The sequence below is a fragment of the Diadema setosum genome, chromosome 4, assembly GCF_964275005.1.
Source record: "Diadema setosum chromosome 4, eeDiaSeto1, whole genome shotgun sequence".
In the NCBI taxonomy this organism is placed as follows: Eukaryota; Metazoa; Echinodermata; class Echinoidea; order Diadematoida; family Diadematidae; genus Diadema; species Diadema setosum.
In genome coordinates, this window is record NC_092688.1 from 41960577 (window position 1) to 41977910 (window position 17334).

Genomic DNA, 17334 nt, shown 5'->3' on the forward strand with positions numbered 1-17334 from the left:
ATAACTGATGTTTATGACAAGAAAACAGTGTGGTGTTTGTATGTTGACAAAATCCAAGCTATGCTGAACGAGACTGCTTGACTGTGCCTAATTATGTGTAACAAGCACACACTTCTGTGAAAGCAGGCTTACCTTCGGAGGATTTCATGTGAACATAGGCTGTTTGCCATTTTACCAACATTTTAACCGAAGAGCTTATCAAAGACTTTTGCGTTATATGTCTCTTTCTTTCCTTTCTTCTGGTCTACTTCAGTTGCAACTGCATTTCTTTTCAAATACTTGATGGTGTTCAGACAAGTATATTTGAAGAAACAAAAAACAAAAAGAAAATTAACAAGGGCTTCCATATTTTTCGAGACGGGAAGGAGCTAGATTTTAGTAAATGGTCTCTCATGTCGAAATTTAGCATGTACAGTCAGTCAGGAATTAGATGAATGTTGTCATGGAATAAGACGGGATAGCTCTGAAAAGCGCGAGCATTAAGGAATGATGGTGATCATAGTGATAGCTAAAAGCATCCCATTTTGCTATGCAGCTCCATGAAATACATACTAGCAGCCTAAGGTATATTAGATCTCTTTCGATAAGATTATTCAATACCTATCAGATTTGATCTTTAATTTTGCTATCCAAAACACGAAATGTTAAAACATTTTCATCAAGATTCCATCTTTAAGAATAGCAATGAAAAATAGATAATTCCATCATAAAAAATTCCTTTCTTTTGAAAAACTTAGGATATCTTGTTTCGTCGTCTCGTGTAATTGTCTTTCCTGAATACTAAGATGTGTGTTTAAGTCTCCCACGGATAAGATACCATAAAGTAGTCACCACACGCTACGCTATGACTATAGTTTCGACCAAGTTGCCATTATACTCAATGAGCCGTGTGAGTTTATAGAGAACATACTGTAATTATTTAGCTTTCTGTAATGTTGGCATGTGGAACGAATGGCTAGACTTTTTATTGGGTTTATTTGTAGTTACTGAACTGATCAATAATACACACTGCCTATTATCGCCTTAAAACCGAATGACGATTGTGGTAAAAGTGCTTCTCTGAAGGTTGTATGGACGGGATTAAATAACTGAAAAAAAAAACAACAGTTCGAAGATAGCAGATGATGTGCCATTATATTCGACAATATTGACAAACTTTGCATTTTATTATGGAAATTTGTGTCTCATTACTATTATCATGCAACATAATATTTGACGTTATAATACATTGGTTTTCTTCTCAATGTGAGCAATATTTTGAATATCATTGTACAGTTCCTTTGTTATTTGAATAACTTGAAAACGATATCTATATTTTCAAGACACTGTTGACATGCATAACATAAGCCTGTTCTTTCATGCTGTGAATGAATGAGATTTCATGTAATAAAAAAAGAAACAAAAATGAATGAGAATTGGCAAAGTCACTCTCTCACTGTCGTTTCGCTTTATTTCATCACTCATTCGAAGCAGTGAATGCCACTTCGACTTTTTGTTCGTTTTTAACTTTATATATTACTTTGAAACTTTTGTGGGGGTATCCAAGTAATCTCACGAAGAAAAATGTGAGAAACTTTAATATTACAAAATATATTGCACGCATCTAGACATTCAATTGACCAGGTAAGTGGTGTTAAGGTTATTATTCCAATTCAGTTCAGATGAAATTCTATTGCGATAACACATTTTTTGTTATCGATACAGATTCAAAGAAAATAAAACGTACAATATATTACAACAATATATATGCATAAACTTATGGAACTCATTGTACAAAATAATTACGTTATTGGAAATGGGAGACCCACGTAAAAGATTATATACGAGTCAATCATACATCCAGCATGCATTTATATTGCATACCGTTCCTGTAATGCCCCTGCTATGGACACGCTCCTATGAGCAACGAGTTATTATGATATACATTGTGCATCATTATCATATCATATTATTTCAAATCTTCATACTTCCCACTGAACCAAATTAAAGAGGCCCCGGGGTTCGCAAATTTGGAATAAGAAGAGAGAGCGACAGAGGGAAGGGAGAGAGAGAGAGAGAGAGGGAGGGGGAGGGCAAGGGGGGGGGGGGGGTGGGAGAACATATCTCATGGATTCAAGACAACGTTCGTACGTGTAATTTTCTCTGTAACCGAGAAGTACCTTTTGCTCTCATAGGCAGTGCACACATTATTATGAGAGCAGAACATAATTGTCGCAGATGCACCCGTCCTCTTATGCTCCTTTCTTTCTTTCCTTTTATTTCCCCGGGTAAAATGAAATCTGTCGGTATCGCTCCAGGAGGTCAAAGACTACGTACACTGAAAAGTATTCACTGGCATTCATGCGAATTTCTGTTATAATGAATGCAATTATGATGAACTAGTGTGGTCGTGTTCGCATCGTCTGGAGTGTGAGCGGGAAGTGCGCAGATATTTCCGTGAGTATTTTTGCCCACATAAACAGAAACAGGACTACTATTCTTTCAAAATGTGTATTCTGTTATCATCGAATACAATTAGATCACTGAATTCTCAAAAAATGTTGTGTGCTGCAGGTTTTTTTTTTCATACTTTTGATCATCACAAGCAGCACAATTTTCTCCAGGGTCCGCTGCTTTTCCGCAAGATGATAAGCGTACGCCGTTTTTTAATGTGTACAAAGTGCATTCAACTGTCCTAACAATGCTTTTTATGGCAGTGAAACAGTCAGATATTGTATTGAAGTGGGGTATCCCCTGGATACCACGTCAACACTATACGTTGCCAAAATAGAATTAATTCAACTCTGCAAACGTAGTTACACAGGTTTAAATTGTAAATGGTTCCATGTCTTGGGCAATTGACGAATATAACATGACATTGCTTGTAGCCTGTATTATCTGATGTTTATAAAACAGATAATATATATATATATATATATATATATATATATATATATATATATATATATATATATATATATATATATATATATATATATATATATATATATATATATATATACATGTGTTATATATATTTATATATATACATTTTTCAGAAATCACATCAAATTCACAAACAACAGGTGGCGAGCATAGATCATCTTATCATCTTGTATACCTTTGCTATCATTTATCTTGGTTTTATATATATCTTTTTGTGGTTTATCTGGGGAACACGGTTTGTAAGGGGGAAGTGTAACGGAGTGGGAGGTGACCTGGCCTGTGGACTATACAGTGGTTTCTGGATCGCATATTGCTATGTGTATCCCATTCTGAATTTGCGAAAAGAAATGCCCTGAGTAAGATTTCTTTACCACAGATTTTTCATGAAGAAGAGGAAAAAAAAAATATTCCAAGGTCTTATGAACTTTAGAGAAATTGAAGTCTTTTTTTTTCTTCGTTCATTGTTGTTTTTAGAAGCATTTCGCTTAGTTTCCTTTCTAAGGCATCTTTATACAGTGTGTTCCTATACAGTGTGTTCCTTATTAGCAACCGAAAATCAAAGGTCAGCTTTGCCAGGAATACATGGTTTATTCTCGTGAAATGTTTACTTGAAAACCAAGTCGTTCATCAGCTTTTGATATTTGACACCTTGCCTGTGTCACCGTTGTTACGGATCACATAGTTAGGGTCCATCGAAGGTGAAGGGTACAAAACCTACTTTTTCCACTTTTTTTTTTTTTTTTGGTTTGTAAGGTACGAAACCAACTTTTCTGTAAGTTTTTGGTTTCATCGTTTGCTTACTTTTCACACCAAGTTTTAATGAAATACCATACCCTATGTTGACATTTTGCGAGTGACAATGATTTAAAATATCTGGTGAGTACATCATTCAGCTTTTACCTTTTTGTGGACCAACACTTTCGACGTGTCCACCTCCCCTGTCGACACAAAGCCGTGAAAGACGCAGCATGTCTCGCACTGCTCTTCTTGAGGGCCTGTCCATCTTTCCGGGCAAGCTACGCGGGCTTGTAATATTGTGGGTAGGGATTTTCCAGCACGCAGCTAATTTTCTGCGAGCAGACAGGGTTTGGGTTTGTTTCGCGTGCGTTCTACCTGTTGGAAAGGTGCTACGTTCTAGCAACGGACAACATGCGGGCACTGCGAGATAGCTGCGTGGGAGTTGCCTGCGATATGCTGCCGTTACGAGCCTCCTACTGGCGTTGTGTATGGACATATGCGGGCAATCCCCGTGATTCACCCGGAGCAGTTTTTGACCATGCTCAAAGGGCCTGTCTCACCATTCCAGGCAAGCCTTGCTTGGATTTTGACCCGGAGGTCCTCGCAGATGACACGCACCCGACAGTACTTAGCACGTATCTCACCAGTAGTTGTAAGGAGGTACGCACGCAAGTCTGACTTAACTGCAACCGCAACCGCAGCGTGCTCTGAACTTGTTCCGAGTGAGTCGCGGGGATTGCCAGCTGAGGTCCACGCAGAACACCAGTAGGAAGTACGTATGGTTGCCAGTGGATCTGTGCCTGTGCGCGCCGAACACGCGCGTCATCTCCTGACATTCTACTAGCATAATACGTGTGTTTTACTGGCAAGTGATAATAATAATAATAATACTGCTAACATCCGTGCAGCTGGTTAGTTCTGGTGGCGTATACGAGAAATTGCACTCATGCTGCGGGTCAATTACTGCCTTTCTGCTGGTTAGTTGAGAGTCGGCTGCGGCCAGATAATGACATTCTCTTGGACTTCCGCCATATCAAATTCCTTCATAGAAATAGGAATGACCTTAACTTTGGCAGCGGGTAAACAGAACTTGCGTGCGCAACGGGTACTCCGGTGAACTACTGGCGAAATACGTGCTAGGTACTGTCATGTGCGGGCCGTCTGCGAGGACCTCTTAAGTCACACGCAAGGCTCGCCCGGAAAGGTGTGACAGGGCCTTAAAGCAAACCAAGATTTAGAAAAAGTAGGTTTTGCACCCTTCACCTTCGAAGGACCCTAAATCTGGTCCGTAACAGTGTTGACGCGAGCAAGGTGTCAAATTCAAGCGAGTTGCTTTGTATTGTAGTAAACATTTTACAAGAACAAACCATGTATTCTTGAACTTCGGTTACCTTTTTTTAACATTGTATGGTATGTTCGTCTCAAGTATTTGCACAGGATGAATTTTGAAGACAAAAAATATATCGTTGGAATTTAATGTTGGGTAAGAAATTATATTTTTAATTGTATCATATATCTTCCGATATATTATATTGGTGTAGGCCACTCGTAATCATGTTTAACTTCATATCTACTGTGTCATTGTCAGAAGCCTTAAAGCTGATTAGCGGCTTCACTCCTTGCGTCGCCAAGCTGCTATCTTGTGACGTCACAGAATTAGAACGCGCTGCCGGTTCTGTCTTCGCCATACTGCAGCAGGATGCCGAGCTGCTTAGTCCATACGCTGAAACTATCGTCAATGTCTTTCTGAACAAGGAGAGCGTAAGACCGTCACTCGGAAGTAAGCGATATAATTTACTAAATTGCAGGCCTTAATTGTTTGAAGCTCATTTACAAGTTCATGATGATATTTTGATGATAGAATGAAACAGAGGAGTGAGGAGTCTCATTCGAATAGGAAAATTCAGGAAAACCATTGTAAATGCTTGCAATATGTATAGATTCAGTACAGCATTTAACAAAATGTACTGATAATTTGACGTGCTCATGATGCAATCTTCTCGAAAGTCTTTGTTTTAACACCAGTGAGTTAACTGAGTTATATGATCGCGCCCTTTGCATCAAAACGTGTAGGGATTTTGCAGTAGATACTTTCTCCTAAAAAGAAGTAAAAAGAAGTTTTTTTTTCATGATTTAATTCTAAGAAAGTAACATCAAGATTTCATTCAAATTGCATCTGTGACTGAGGGGTAAAAATGAAGAGTTTGATGGCAAACAGTTAATTCCATCCTCGTTTAGTTGAGATACTTGCGATTAAAGCTGATAAATAACAAAGAAAATGATAAGAAAACATTGGATAGCATAATCATAATTTATGGAGTACTCTTTGTTATGTTACAAGTGAGGTATCACCAGAAAAGGTTTATTTTGCTCAATCTGACCATGGACATACTTTAAAATATGTAAAAATGGCGTTCAGACCATTTTGCAATTATGAAACTCTTCATATGCACATTATTTTCCCCGGGCGTATGGATGTCTACCCCTTTCTCAGTCCCATTACTACGTATTCCACAGTTTTTCTCTCCTGTCTAGGATTAAATGAGTTAGAATGCAGGGGTAGATATTAGGGCGTATAAACTCCCGTATCCTATAGTACAAGGTTGTTGAAATAAAGTCGCACCGACATTGTTAAACTCCACATAAAATCGCGGCTATTATCATTATTTCACATATTGATAATATGTTTGTTTCTCGACACACAGTGACCCTGAGAGGGCTACTTCAGCATAATCCGGAGGGATTTCTCTTACACCTTGATGGCATTATTGAGAGCATGGAAGATATGACATTATGTGATAAGGCAACGCTCTACGTGCTTTTTGACGACGTGGCCAAGAAGAACCCAGAGGTCAAAGAAAGATCGTAACAATAACATTGACTTTTTTTTCTATGGTGGCCACAATGGGCCATTGATACACTCCAATTTCAAATTTTGGTTGCCCGAAATTTGGTAGTCCAAAATGCAGGAAAACTTTATAAGCTGCGAAATTTATTCATAAGGATGGTTGATAAATAATTATGGATAAAGAGTTCTCTAGACACATCCAAAAGTTGTATTTACCTGTGACAGTTTCGACGACGGGCTGTCATCTTTTTCAAACGATGGTTAATCGGCAACTGGTAAATGATTTGGCGCCAATCAGCAATTAAGATTAAGCAATAAGGATTTAGAGACCCCCCCCCCCCCCCCACGACATGAACCGGGATGGGCGGGGGACATTAACGATGGCGCTATCACTCGGATTTCACACCAGAGTGATTGCTTACTGGCGCCAAATCATCAGTTGCCGATTAGCCATCGTTTTAGAAAGATGACAGCCCGTCGTCGAAACTGTTACAGGTAAATACAACTTTTTTGATGTGTCGAAAGAACTCTTCATCTAAATCTAATAAGCTGTTTTGAATCTTGTAGTTGCCCAATAGTTGGCCGAGACAAGTGTATGATAATATGATATGGACTGGCCTTGAGAGGGATACGACATTTATTGCCTGAACTAGATTTGTATTGCCCGATTTGTATTGCTCGAATTGTACACCTCGGAAGAGGTTGTGTCTCAGTCCCCTAATTTTATTAAGGAATGAGTTTTCAGACTTTATGTAGACGGCTTCCTGGACCCACCCCTCAAACCAACGAGGCTCCTTGTCCACAATGAGCACATCTTTATATTTGACGATCTGCTTACCTGTCTTCAGATGGGAGAAGACGGTCGTCGAATCGTTGCCCATTGTTTCTGGTCTTCGATGTTGACATCATCGTTTATGTCATAGCGGCTGCTTCGTTTCACCCTTCTCTTGACAACAGCTCTCCTTGACATTGAATGACGATGACGATGTTATTTTTGTTTACTTTGGAACTTTATCCTTCGGATGAACAGGTTTCCGTTCAAGCGCACTGCTAGCCGGTTTGAAGCAGACAGGAATATGTTAAAATGAAGGGATCCGTTGGTATATTTTTTTCCCCGAAAGTCAGTTGACGTAGAGCACAGAGACACCTAATGCTCAGACTCGGTCTTGCTGTTGCTCTCCTGGACGTGTTCATTGTTCTGATATTGTCTAGAGTGAGTGGATAGCTTTTTCCATATTCCATTCGTGGCAATCACACAAACGAAGGGCTTATATGTTTTATGCTCCTTTTTCTTTGCTCCCTCCGCGAAGACGGAATGTATAGCCCTGTGAAACAAACTTCTTACGTACCTGACACTCCCAGTTTGTGAATGAGGTGGTGGTGGGAATCACAAGAGGTATTGGTCCGTATTATGGATGCTTTCCATCGGACCGATGACAGGCGCGTTTTCGATGGTGATAAGACAATCTAGGAACGCTAGTTGATTATCATTTTCTCTCTCAATCGTGAACTTGATACAAGGTTCGCAGTTGTTGATGTGTGCAAAGAAAGTGTTTTGGTCTGCAGTCTTAATCTTGACCCAGGTGGCTATCATCCACATACATAAAACCAATGAGAGGATAAATTGCCGGATAATAAACTCAGAAATACGTTTTCAAAATCTTCCAAGTATACAGGTTGGCAAGAACTGACGAGATGGGCGAGCCCATTGCACATCCATGTTTCTGTTTGTAGGAAGTGCCTTCAAAAATGAAATAGGTTGTGGACAAGTAGAGTTCTAGCAAGTGACAAATCTTATCTGGAGTGAGTTTGGTTCTTGAGGTGAGGCTAAGGTCTAGAATGATTTGTTTGCGAACTGTGTCGTTTGCGAACTGTCTCGCTCTGTACGGCGGACCGCTTGTGAAACGCTAGGAAAAATCTTTCCTAAATTGTCTTACCATCACCAAAGCAAAAGGTACGCTCCTTTTCCACAGGAAATTTACCCATTACTGATCACTATCTCCTAATTGACTCTTGTCATCCTCATTCACAAACTGGGAGTGGTTAGAGCTTTGTTTCAGAAGGCTTTCTATATTCCGTCTTCTGAGGAAGCAAAAGGAAAGAGCATAAAGAATAAGCACTCCGCGTGTATGGTTACCCCGGATGGAGATAGAAGAAAGCTATCCACCCACACAAACGTCAACATCGGCACAATGAACGCCTCCAGGAGAGCAGCAGCATCGGAGCATTGATGTCTCTGTGCCCGACGTCAACTGACTTTCTTTTAAAAAAAAATCCAACGGATCCTTTCAGGCTACCATATTCGATCCCGTCTACTTCAAACCGGCTAGCACACTTATACAGAAACTTGTTCATCCGAAGGATAAAGTTCCAAAGGCAAACAAAAGTAACACCGTCTACGTCATTTGATGTCAAGGAGAGGGTGCCAAGAGAAGGGTGAAACCAAGCAGCCACTACATAAACGATGATGTCAACATCGAAGACCAGGAACAATGGGCAACGATTCGACGACCGTCTTCTCCCATCTGAAGACAGCTAAGCAGAACGTCAAAGACAAAGATGTGCTCATTGTGGACAAGGATTCTCGTTGGTTTGATAGGTGGGGGTCCGGGAAGCCGTCTACAAAGAACAAATTAGCCAAGTTGTCAAGCAGTAACAAGAAAAAAAAAAGAAATGAATTACCTTAAAACAAGAGCGAAAACAAAATGAAAATATTTGATTCCGACTGTATATTTTGCGCAGGCCCTCGAGGCCCATATAGATGTTGTGCTGAAGGATATTTCAGATGCAGCCCTGTCTTTTATGAGCTTCATGGTCGTGTCAGAACTATCACTCCACTACCCGAAGCGATTCGAAAACCATCTATACAGGTGCATCAAAATATGGGAGCAGAACCCTAACGTCACCGCGTTCGCGTCCAAGATCGTAGCAAGTGTGGGTCGCATCAGCAAGGTTAGTCTGTGAGCTATCTTATATAGCACATGAGCTTTTAGCGTATCTTAGACTCAGGGAAAGGTTATACAGTGTATTTCCGTTAAAATGAAGTCCTCGCGACTTCAAAAGATGTGAAATACACGTTTTTGTGCGTGTTGGAGAAAGCGTTGCCATGACAACCGCAATTTAAAAAAAAATGTGGAGCGAACTACTTTTACAGTATTAAATCAAGTTTTTCCAAATTTGGTATACTGATCTTAAGGTGTAGCTATGCACGACACTTTATGGGTTTGTACAAGACAAGGTGTTGCCATGGCAGTTGCATATTTCCTTGAAAATCATGTGGAGTGAAGTACTTCACAAATGTGAAGCAATTGAAATCAGATTTGATCGACAGTTTGGCATTGAAGAATAGATGTGGAGACCTGATCTTTTTTGTTTGCTAGACAATGCGTTGTCATGGTAATCACTATTTTATCAAAACATTGTGACATTTGGGGATTTCTACATAAACTTGGGATGTACAAGAAAGAGCACGACAGACCTGATCGAACTAGCAAGGTGAGCCCTATTCACAAGGTATTACACACACACAAACACACACATACGCAAACACACACACACACACATACACATAATCTTTTATTAAACCCTGGTTCAATTCTTTTTCACAGGAGTCTTAGCTGCTGGAGCGGGGGTATCAATCACCTTCAATGATAGTTCTAGTTTTGCTAGTTCAGCAATTGGTAACTAGTCATTGTTTATGGGGAGAATACCAACTAAAAGCTTTACTTATTAGTAGTGTCCACCACTCCGAGAATTTTGTTTTGTTATTGGTCACAAAAGTCACAAAATCTATTGTATTTCAGCCCACAGTATTTTCCTTAACTACAATGTTGTACTGATTTTATGTTATTAAAATATGTGTTCACATGTTGCAATTGCATTTTGTTGGAATGAATGGAATTGAATGAAATGAAATGATTGATGAACAGCAGGAAATTTGGATAATTTCCAGAGAGGTAATCTCCTAACGCTTAATACCTCCCCATACTTGCAGAAACACGCAGACATGAGCCTTAAGATCCTATTCGGTAAGCTCGGAACCATCGACCCAATGTTCACCAGCGTGGTCCTGATGGAAGCGAAGCGGGTGGCTCAGGCCTACAAGGAGTCTATGGAGCCGTACAGACCACTGATAGAGAAACTGAAGACATCCCAACAGATGGACGTTCCCGAAGTGGCACAGTCCATTTTGGATTTCCTCGATGACAAAAGGTTTATCTTTTTACTGTGGTTTTCTCTTTAGGGCCTACCTCTCAAAGTAGTAAAATAAATGTGAAGTCAGTGAAATGTTAGAACATAGAAAGTGTAAAAAAACATACATAATGTTAGTTTAACACATTTGTATTATATATGCGATTCGAGATAAATCGGACCATCCACTAAAGAGCTATAATCATGTGTGGTGTTTAGGTTTTTTGTCGTTTTTTATCCATATGTCGTCATCCCTGAATAGGAAGGATACTACTGTTCACAATGCCGCGATCATGACAATAGTAAAGCAATAGAAAGATGATTTTTAAGACAATTTCAAAGACAAAATGCTGAACATTTAATTGTATTTCTATAGTATGGTAAAAGAGCGATTCACTTACCTTCTTCAGTGATATAATCGGGAGTGGTTCTGTTCGTAACAAAACAGATTTAAGTAGCAATTCGAGGAATGTGTGCTTTCCACTTATAAAATGAACAAACCTCGGAGACAGCATTAATGTAACTGATACAAAAATATTTTGGCACCTCGGAGACAGCATTAATGTAACTGATACAAAAATATTTTGACACCCATTGTACAATCATTTTTCCAACGTACATTTGGGTCCGTCTCTCATCTGCAGTTTGCAAAGCATAGGTGAGAACCTCGAGGGGCAGAGAGAGGACATCGATACCCTGGACGGTGACGAGATCAGGGACGTGAAGAGCGATGTCCACGATCAGGGAGAGAAGCTCGAGGAATTGAAAGTGGTCGTCGACGACACAGTCAAGAAAGTCGATGAGATCGATCATAAAGTGAGCGGTACTCTATCAAACCAGTACTGCCTTAATTCGTGTTTTGCTTATGCATATTCTCAAATATGATCACTAGATGGACATAGACGTATGAACATCCTGCAACTACAATATCTTCCTGGTTTTTAACTGAGAAAGAAGACTTGTCTTTTGAATTTCTCTTCGTAAGTTGATTCTAGTTGCGATAGCATCGACGAATTTGGTTAACCACATTGTTAAACTATTAATGGCAGAATGCAATCTATAACAGTATAACTTTTCGGTTTTCTGACGATATCTGATGTTACTTTTGCATACAGAACAATTTCTGTAAGAGGAATTTGCAAAGCTTAGAATCAACCATAAGCCAATTGTGTTATGTAAGCTATGAGCAGGAAGGAGCGGATAGATGTGCGCAATAGAAGCACCGAAAATAGATATGACTGCATTCAGTTATACTCATATTGGTATCAAATTTCAGTAAACAATTGACATGTGATGATGTAACTATATTAGCGGCTTTCATCGTAATCACGCTCACTGCATTCTGTATAAATAAACGCTTTGTTCCAGACAATCACTGACGTGCCAAAATGGTTCCGCGATGTCTCCAAACTCCTCAATCCGAAGCATGAGCACGACTGGCGGTTCCTCGCTATTCGACTAGGATACTCGGGTGAGGATATCCGTAACCTGGCTCTATCCACCGATCCGACAATGGATATCTTGACAGAACGGTACAGCACACACAAAAGCAGTGACGCAACGTTCGCCATCTTGAGTGCTCTGAAAGACATAGGACGGTCAGATGCAGTGGAGATCATCACACAAAGTCTAGAGGAGGCAGGTAAATCAGTGTTTCCACTTGCTACAGTATATTACTCTAAATATCCCGTTTTTCTCTCACTTTTTCTCTCATGGGGAGCCAAGATGTGTCATTACTACAAGTCTCTCAAGAAAAACAGACCTAACTGCGAAAGGTTACTGCTGCATCATGTCCGATCACAACGCTTTCTGAAAGAACTTAAGACAGTACAGTCCGTCCTCTCCCATCCGGCCTTCATTTATCCGGATCTCTCTATTATCCGGATGCGATCTCGGCGTGATTTTATTCCAATGTAATGATTACGAGAAAAGGGAAATTTCAATCTCAAATAAAATTCCTACACAAATTCACATGAATTACACATTGTTCCCAACATAATCAACATACATTTGCATCTAATTTTCATTTCAATAATATGCATTCATTCACCACCCCCAAATCACCGCAAGAACACGGATTTGAAACTTTTAATTTAAATCAGGGCAGGCCTATACGATACAGGTGATCATTCATCGAGCACATTACAAGACGATTCTGAACGCTTTCCAGCTGATGACATGCTCACGCGAAATCGATACAGTACATCTAAACTACCATTGGGCAGGCAGCTGCGTGCATTGTTAGGTCCATGATTAAACCTTGTGTCTCCCATATCTGGCCAATCCCTTATCCGAATGGACGCCGGTTCCGACATGTCCGGAAAGTTTAAATCGGACTGTATTATTTCAAATATATGTTCAAATGGGTCTACAAATTGGACAATTACCCAAGACCCTTCCCCTTACACTAGCCCTAATCTTAATCCTGAACTTAATCCTAACCCTTACCCAAACTCTAACCCTAAACCTAACCTTAACCCTTCTGGTTACTATATCCTTGTCACTGCTGGGGGAGTAATTGTCTTCGGGGAGTTATTTCCTAATACGATTCAAATTTTAATGTAATATTCCATATCAAACTGCAAATTCCAAGGGATAACATTCTGTGAAAGAATGCAAACAATTCGGCTTTAACATTCACATTGTCCCGGTAGAGAAAATGGTTCTTCAAGCCCAACCAGACGATTCCGGAAAAACACCTGTCATTTTCCTCAGCTACCAGTGGGACCACCAGCCCGAGGTGACAGCTATCAAGAACCATCTTGAGATGGCGGGATTCCCTTGCTGGATGGACATCCACCAGATGGGAGGAGGAGACCAGCTGCATGATCGCATCAACCAGGGGATGAGGTCTGCCAAAGTGGTCCTCTGCATGGTGACGGAGAAGTATTCTGGCTCTGAGAACTGCAAAAGGGAGGTAGGAATTCTAAAATGCGATTGGTAAGTTTCTTGTTAACACGGATGCACGTCACGCGTCCGCACAACGAGTCATACAGTCAACGAGTCGTGCAACCCACAAGTCATGCAGCCCACGATAGAGCAATACAGCCCACTAGTCATACAACCCAGTAGCTACACACGAAGCGAACAAGGACCACCAGGTTGACATTAAGGAACATAGGCCCAAGAGCTATACGATCCACCAACTCGACACTTGGCAAATAGACTCATGAGTCCGACACTCATAGACAAAAAGGCACACGAACATTACATAGTAATTAATTTAATAGACGCAGGTGTCGGCCTCATGGACCTTGCTTGCTCGTGACGAACTCATGGACCTTATCTGCCTAGTATCAGACTCACGGATCTTTTTTTTTTTTTTTTTTTTTTTTTTTTTTACGTAGTGTCGAGCTCTGACTGTGACTCGTGGGCTCTATGATTCATAGGCTGTATGACTTGTGAGCTCTATGACTCATAGACTTTTTTTTTTCCCAGTGTCGAGCTCGTGGACCATAATATTATGATTTTTGGGTGTTGCTATCGTGGGATGATCCCGTTAAAACACTTTGAACCTTTGGCTGATTTGTTTTCAATCTGTTGTCACCCTGTGTACTGATGTACTTGTAAAATCACAAATTCTGGTCTAAACAAACACATTAATTTTGTACAGAGGGTAACAATCTATAAAAGCAAGTCAGTCATAATACATCTTCATCCCTCGGCATTAGTAATCTGTTCCTTGACACCTTGTTACGCATCATTGTTGGCGAAGGAAGACTTCATAATAGCTTCAGAACTTTTAATCTCATTAGACACGTTAAAAGAAAATAGTTATAAACATTTCAATATTGAAGCACGTCACTCGTTGAACATACAGGTGTAGTTATTGTTATTTTGTTGTTGTTGTTGTTGTTGTTGTTGACTCATTTTCTTACAAGGCGACCTTAGCGAGCAATCTGAACAAACCAATTATTCCGATTCTCATCGACCGCACTCCCTGGCCGCCAGAGGGCGCTTTGGCCATGTTCTTTGCTCAGCTTCTGCACATTCAGTTCTACAATGAGAAAGAGTACGTGAGGGGAGAGAAGTTTTGGGACGACTCGAAGTTCTTCGAACTTCTTGGCCAGATCTCGTACCACGCCAATCCGGACGAAAGCATGGTAACCGACGGTAAGTGTTGCTCAGCGAAGTGGAAAAGCAGTAAGTAAATGAAAATGTGTCATCATGTCTTCAGATTTATATCTACAATAAATAGGTAGGTAGATAGATAGATGGATAGATAGGTGAATAGATAGATAGATAGATAGATAGAGGGAGAAACAATGATACGTCGCTGTAGTCTCATCCATCTTCACCATTTCCTTCATTTATTGTCGTCTACAAACAGTGTCGAAGGGATGGTGTGGTTTTAGTTGAGATGAGGATTAAGGTTTTAACTTTTTTCAAAATAAAGTTTTAAGAGCAATTAAAATTTATTCGATGAAAATTGATTTTAAAACAGCTGAGATATCCAGAAACAGAGAGATCCTAAAAGTAGGGTGAGACTCAACTTTTATTAGGACCACTTTGTTCTACTCTCTTTTTTTTTTTGATATTTCAATTATCTCAAAACCGATTTAAATTCATCAGATAACAAACGTTCAACTCCTCTAAGAATTATATGATCTTTAGTATTTTATATGAATGGTTTCTAATCATTTCGCAAAAAAAAAAAAAAAATAAGTTAACACCTGCATCCCAATCTCAACCAGAAACTACCATCCCTTAAAAAAAAGGGTCCATTACTATAATTATGATTATCATAACTATCATCGTTAATACGATCCTAGTCGGGTTTTTTTTTTAATGTCAGTGATGTCATGAACGTGACTTAGTTTTACTTAAAGCCGTCATCTTCAGCAAAACTGCAATTAACAAAACTACATTCACCCCAACGTCTCACGTCAACAGGTCTAACAAACCTTCTTTTTTTCCACTCAGAGTACCGGAACTGGGTCCCTAAATTAGACGACAGACCCGTCGTCATGAAGAAAGTTGAAGAAACAAAGTCGCCTGACCGCCCGAGTACCTCTGCTACGGTAGGGCCTACGAACCATTGGAATGCAGAATAGCAGAACTCTAAAGAAAAGTTCATTTGAACCGTGGATTTATGTCACAGTGAGATCGAAATTGTATTTATGCTAGATCGTATGACCAATTGAAGCACTTTTATGACCGTAAGTAGTTACGATGAATTCAAATCAAAAGGAAAGTTTGTGATCCAAAGTGATTGAGATGATATTCGAAAGAAAAATGAAATATGCTTCCAGCAGCCTTTAATGATATCGTATTCTTAATTGGCAAAAAAAAAAAAATAATGAAAGTCATACAGATTTCTTAAAGTAACCTTATTGTCTTGTACCCACTAGGAGTCTGAGGAACATCCTTCTGTTTTCATCTCGTACCAATGGGACAAACAGCCGGAAGTCAAGAGACTGTTCTCACGTCTCACCAGTCTAGGCTACCACTGCTGGCTGGACATCAATCAGATGGGTGGTGTGGATCCACTCTACTCCAAGATTGAGGAGGGGATCAGGAATGCAAAGGTATGTCGGACCGATACCAGGTTTATTGATGAGTGATAGTGATCCACTAACAGCAGTGCTGCCGATTTTCGCTTTAGCCCCCCCCCCCCCCAAAAAAAAAAAAATGAAAAAATGTCATTTTCATAGTTGTTACGCAAGGGCATTTAAGATACTTGGGGAACATTTGCTACTCTAATAGTTGTGTGGATCTATTACCTCTTCTGGTGTATGTGTGTGTGTTTTCGGTAATATAATTATTTCATGTGCTCTTCTCGCAATCACCTGTGTTTTTTGTATCCATTGAAGAAAATGTCCTTACAAGACAAAAGTCTTGAGAGTGCACCTCCATAATAAAATCTTAGTATGTCATACAAAGGTTTTTTTTGATCAGAAGGTAAATTTATCCCTCTACAACATCAACACATCTAACAAAATGTGAAAATCGTGCGCCTCCAATGACTGTGCGATAGAAGGCATAGATAAGAGGGTTGTGCTTCTCGATCTTTAACAGGTCGTACTGTCTTGCGTCACACCAAAATACGCCCTCTCCGCCAACTGTCGTCGTGAGGTGAGTCTGTCCGACACCCTGCGGAAACCCATCGTGCCTTTACTCATGGAGCAGATGCCGTGGCCGCCAGAAGGACCGATGAGAATGCCTTTCACTCAGCTGGTCAACATCGACTTCACCAAAGAAGCAAGCCAAGCCAAGTTCGACGACGAAAAGTTCGACGAACTCGTTCTGAAGATCCAAGAGAAGGCCCAGCCGACTCTTGAGACAAAAACGGGAGTGGACACCTTGGAGCCACAGGAGGTACAAGATAGTAGATCAACTGATAACTCAAATTCGCCCAGGGAGGACTACACTGGTTGTGATAGATTGTCGTCGATTTGTCTTATCATTTAATGACGCCATTCTTTCTCACGGAAAGAAATGATTTAATTACTCGCTGTGACATTTTCTTTCTAAGCAATATACTGCCATGTCGGCCTATATCACTGCTCTCTAAAGTGTTTTTCTATACATCTCTTTGCTCTCTTTAAGAGCGAAGAGTAATAATTTTGAATTGAAGAATATCTTTCAATGTGCACATTGATACGTCGTAAGAAATCGGCCTGGACGTGTTT

The 17334-nt window shown here is 40.0% G+C and overlaps 1 protein-coding gene across 1 annotated transcript; it reads left to right on the forward strand.

Annotated features, from left to right (window-relative positions):
- Nucleotides 1-4074: 4074 nt before the first annotated feature.
- LOC140227890 (uncharacterized) lies at nt 4075-17113 on the forward strand. Its single transcript, XM_072308276.1, has 12 exons — nt 4075-4315; nt 5255-5443; nt 6369-6514; nt 9254-9463; nt 10506-10723; nt 11347-11518; nt 12071-12344; nt 13357-13619; nt 14584-14815; nt 15626-15723; nt 16054-16230; nt 16721-17113. The coding sequence occupies exons 1-12, from the start codon at nt 4075-4077 to the stop codon at nt 17111-17113; spliced, it is 2613 nt and encodes an 870-aa protein (XP_072164377.1).
- Nucleotides 17114-17334: the final 221 nt, after the last annotated feature.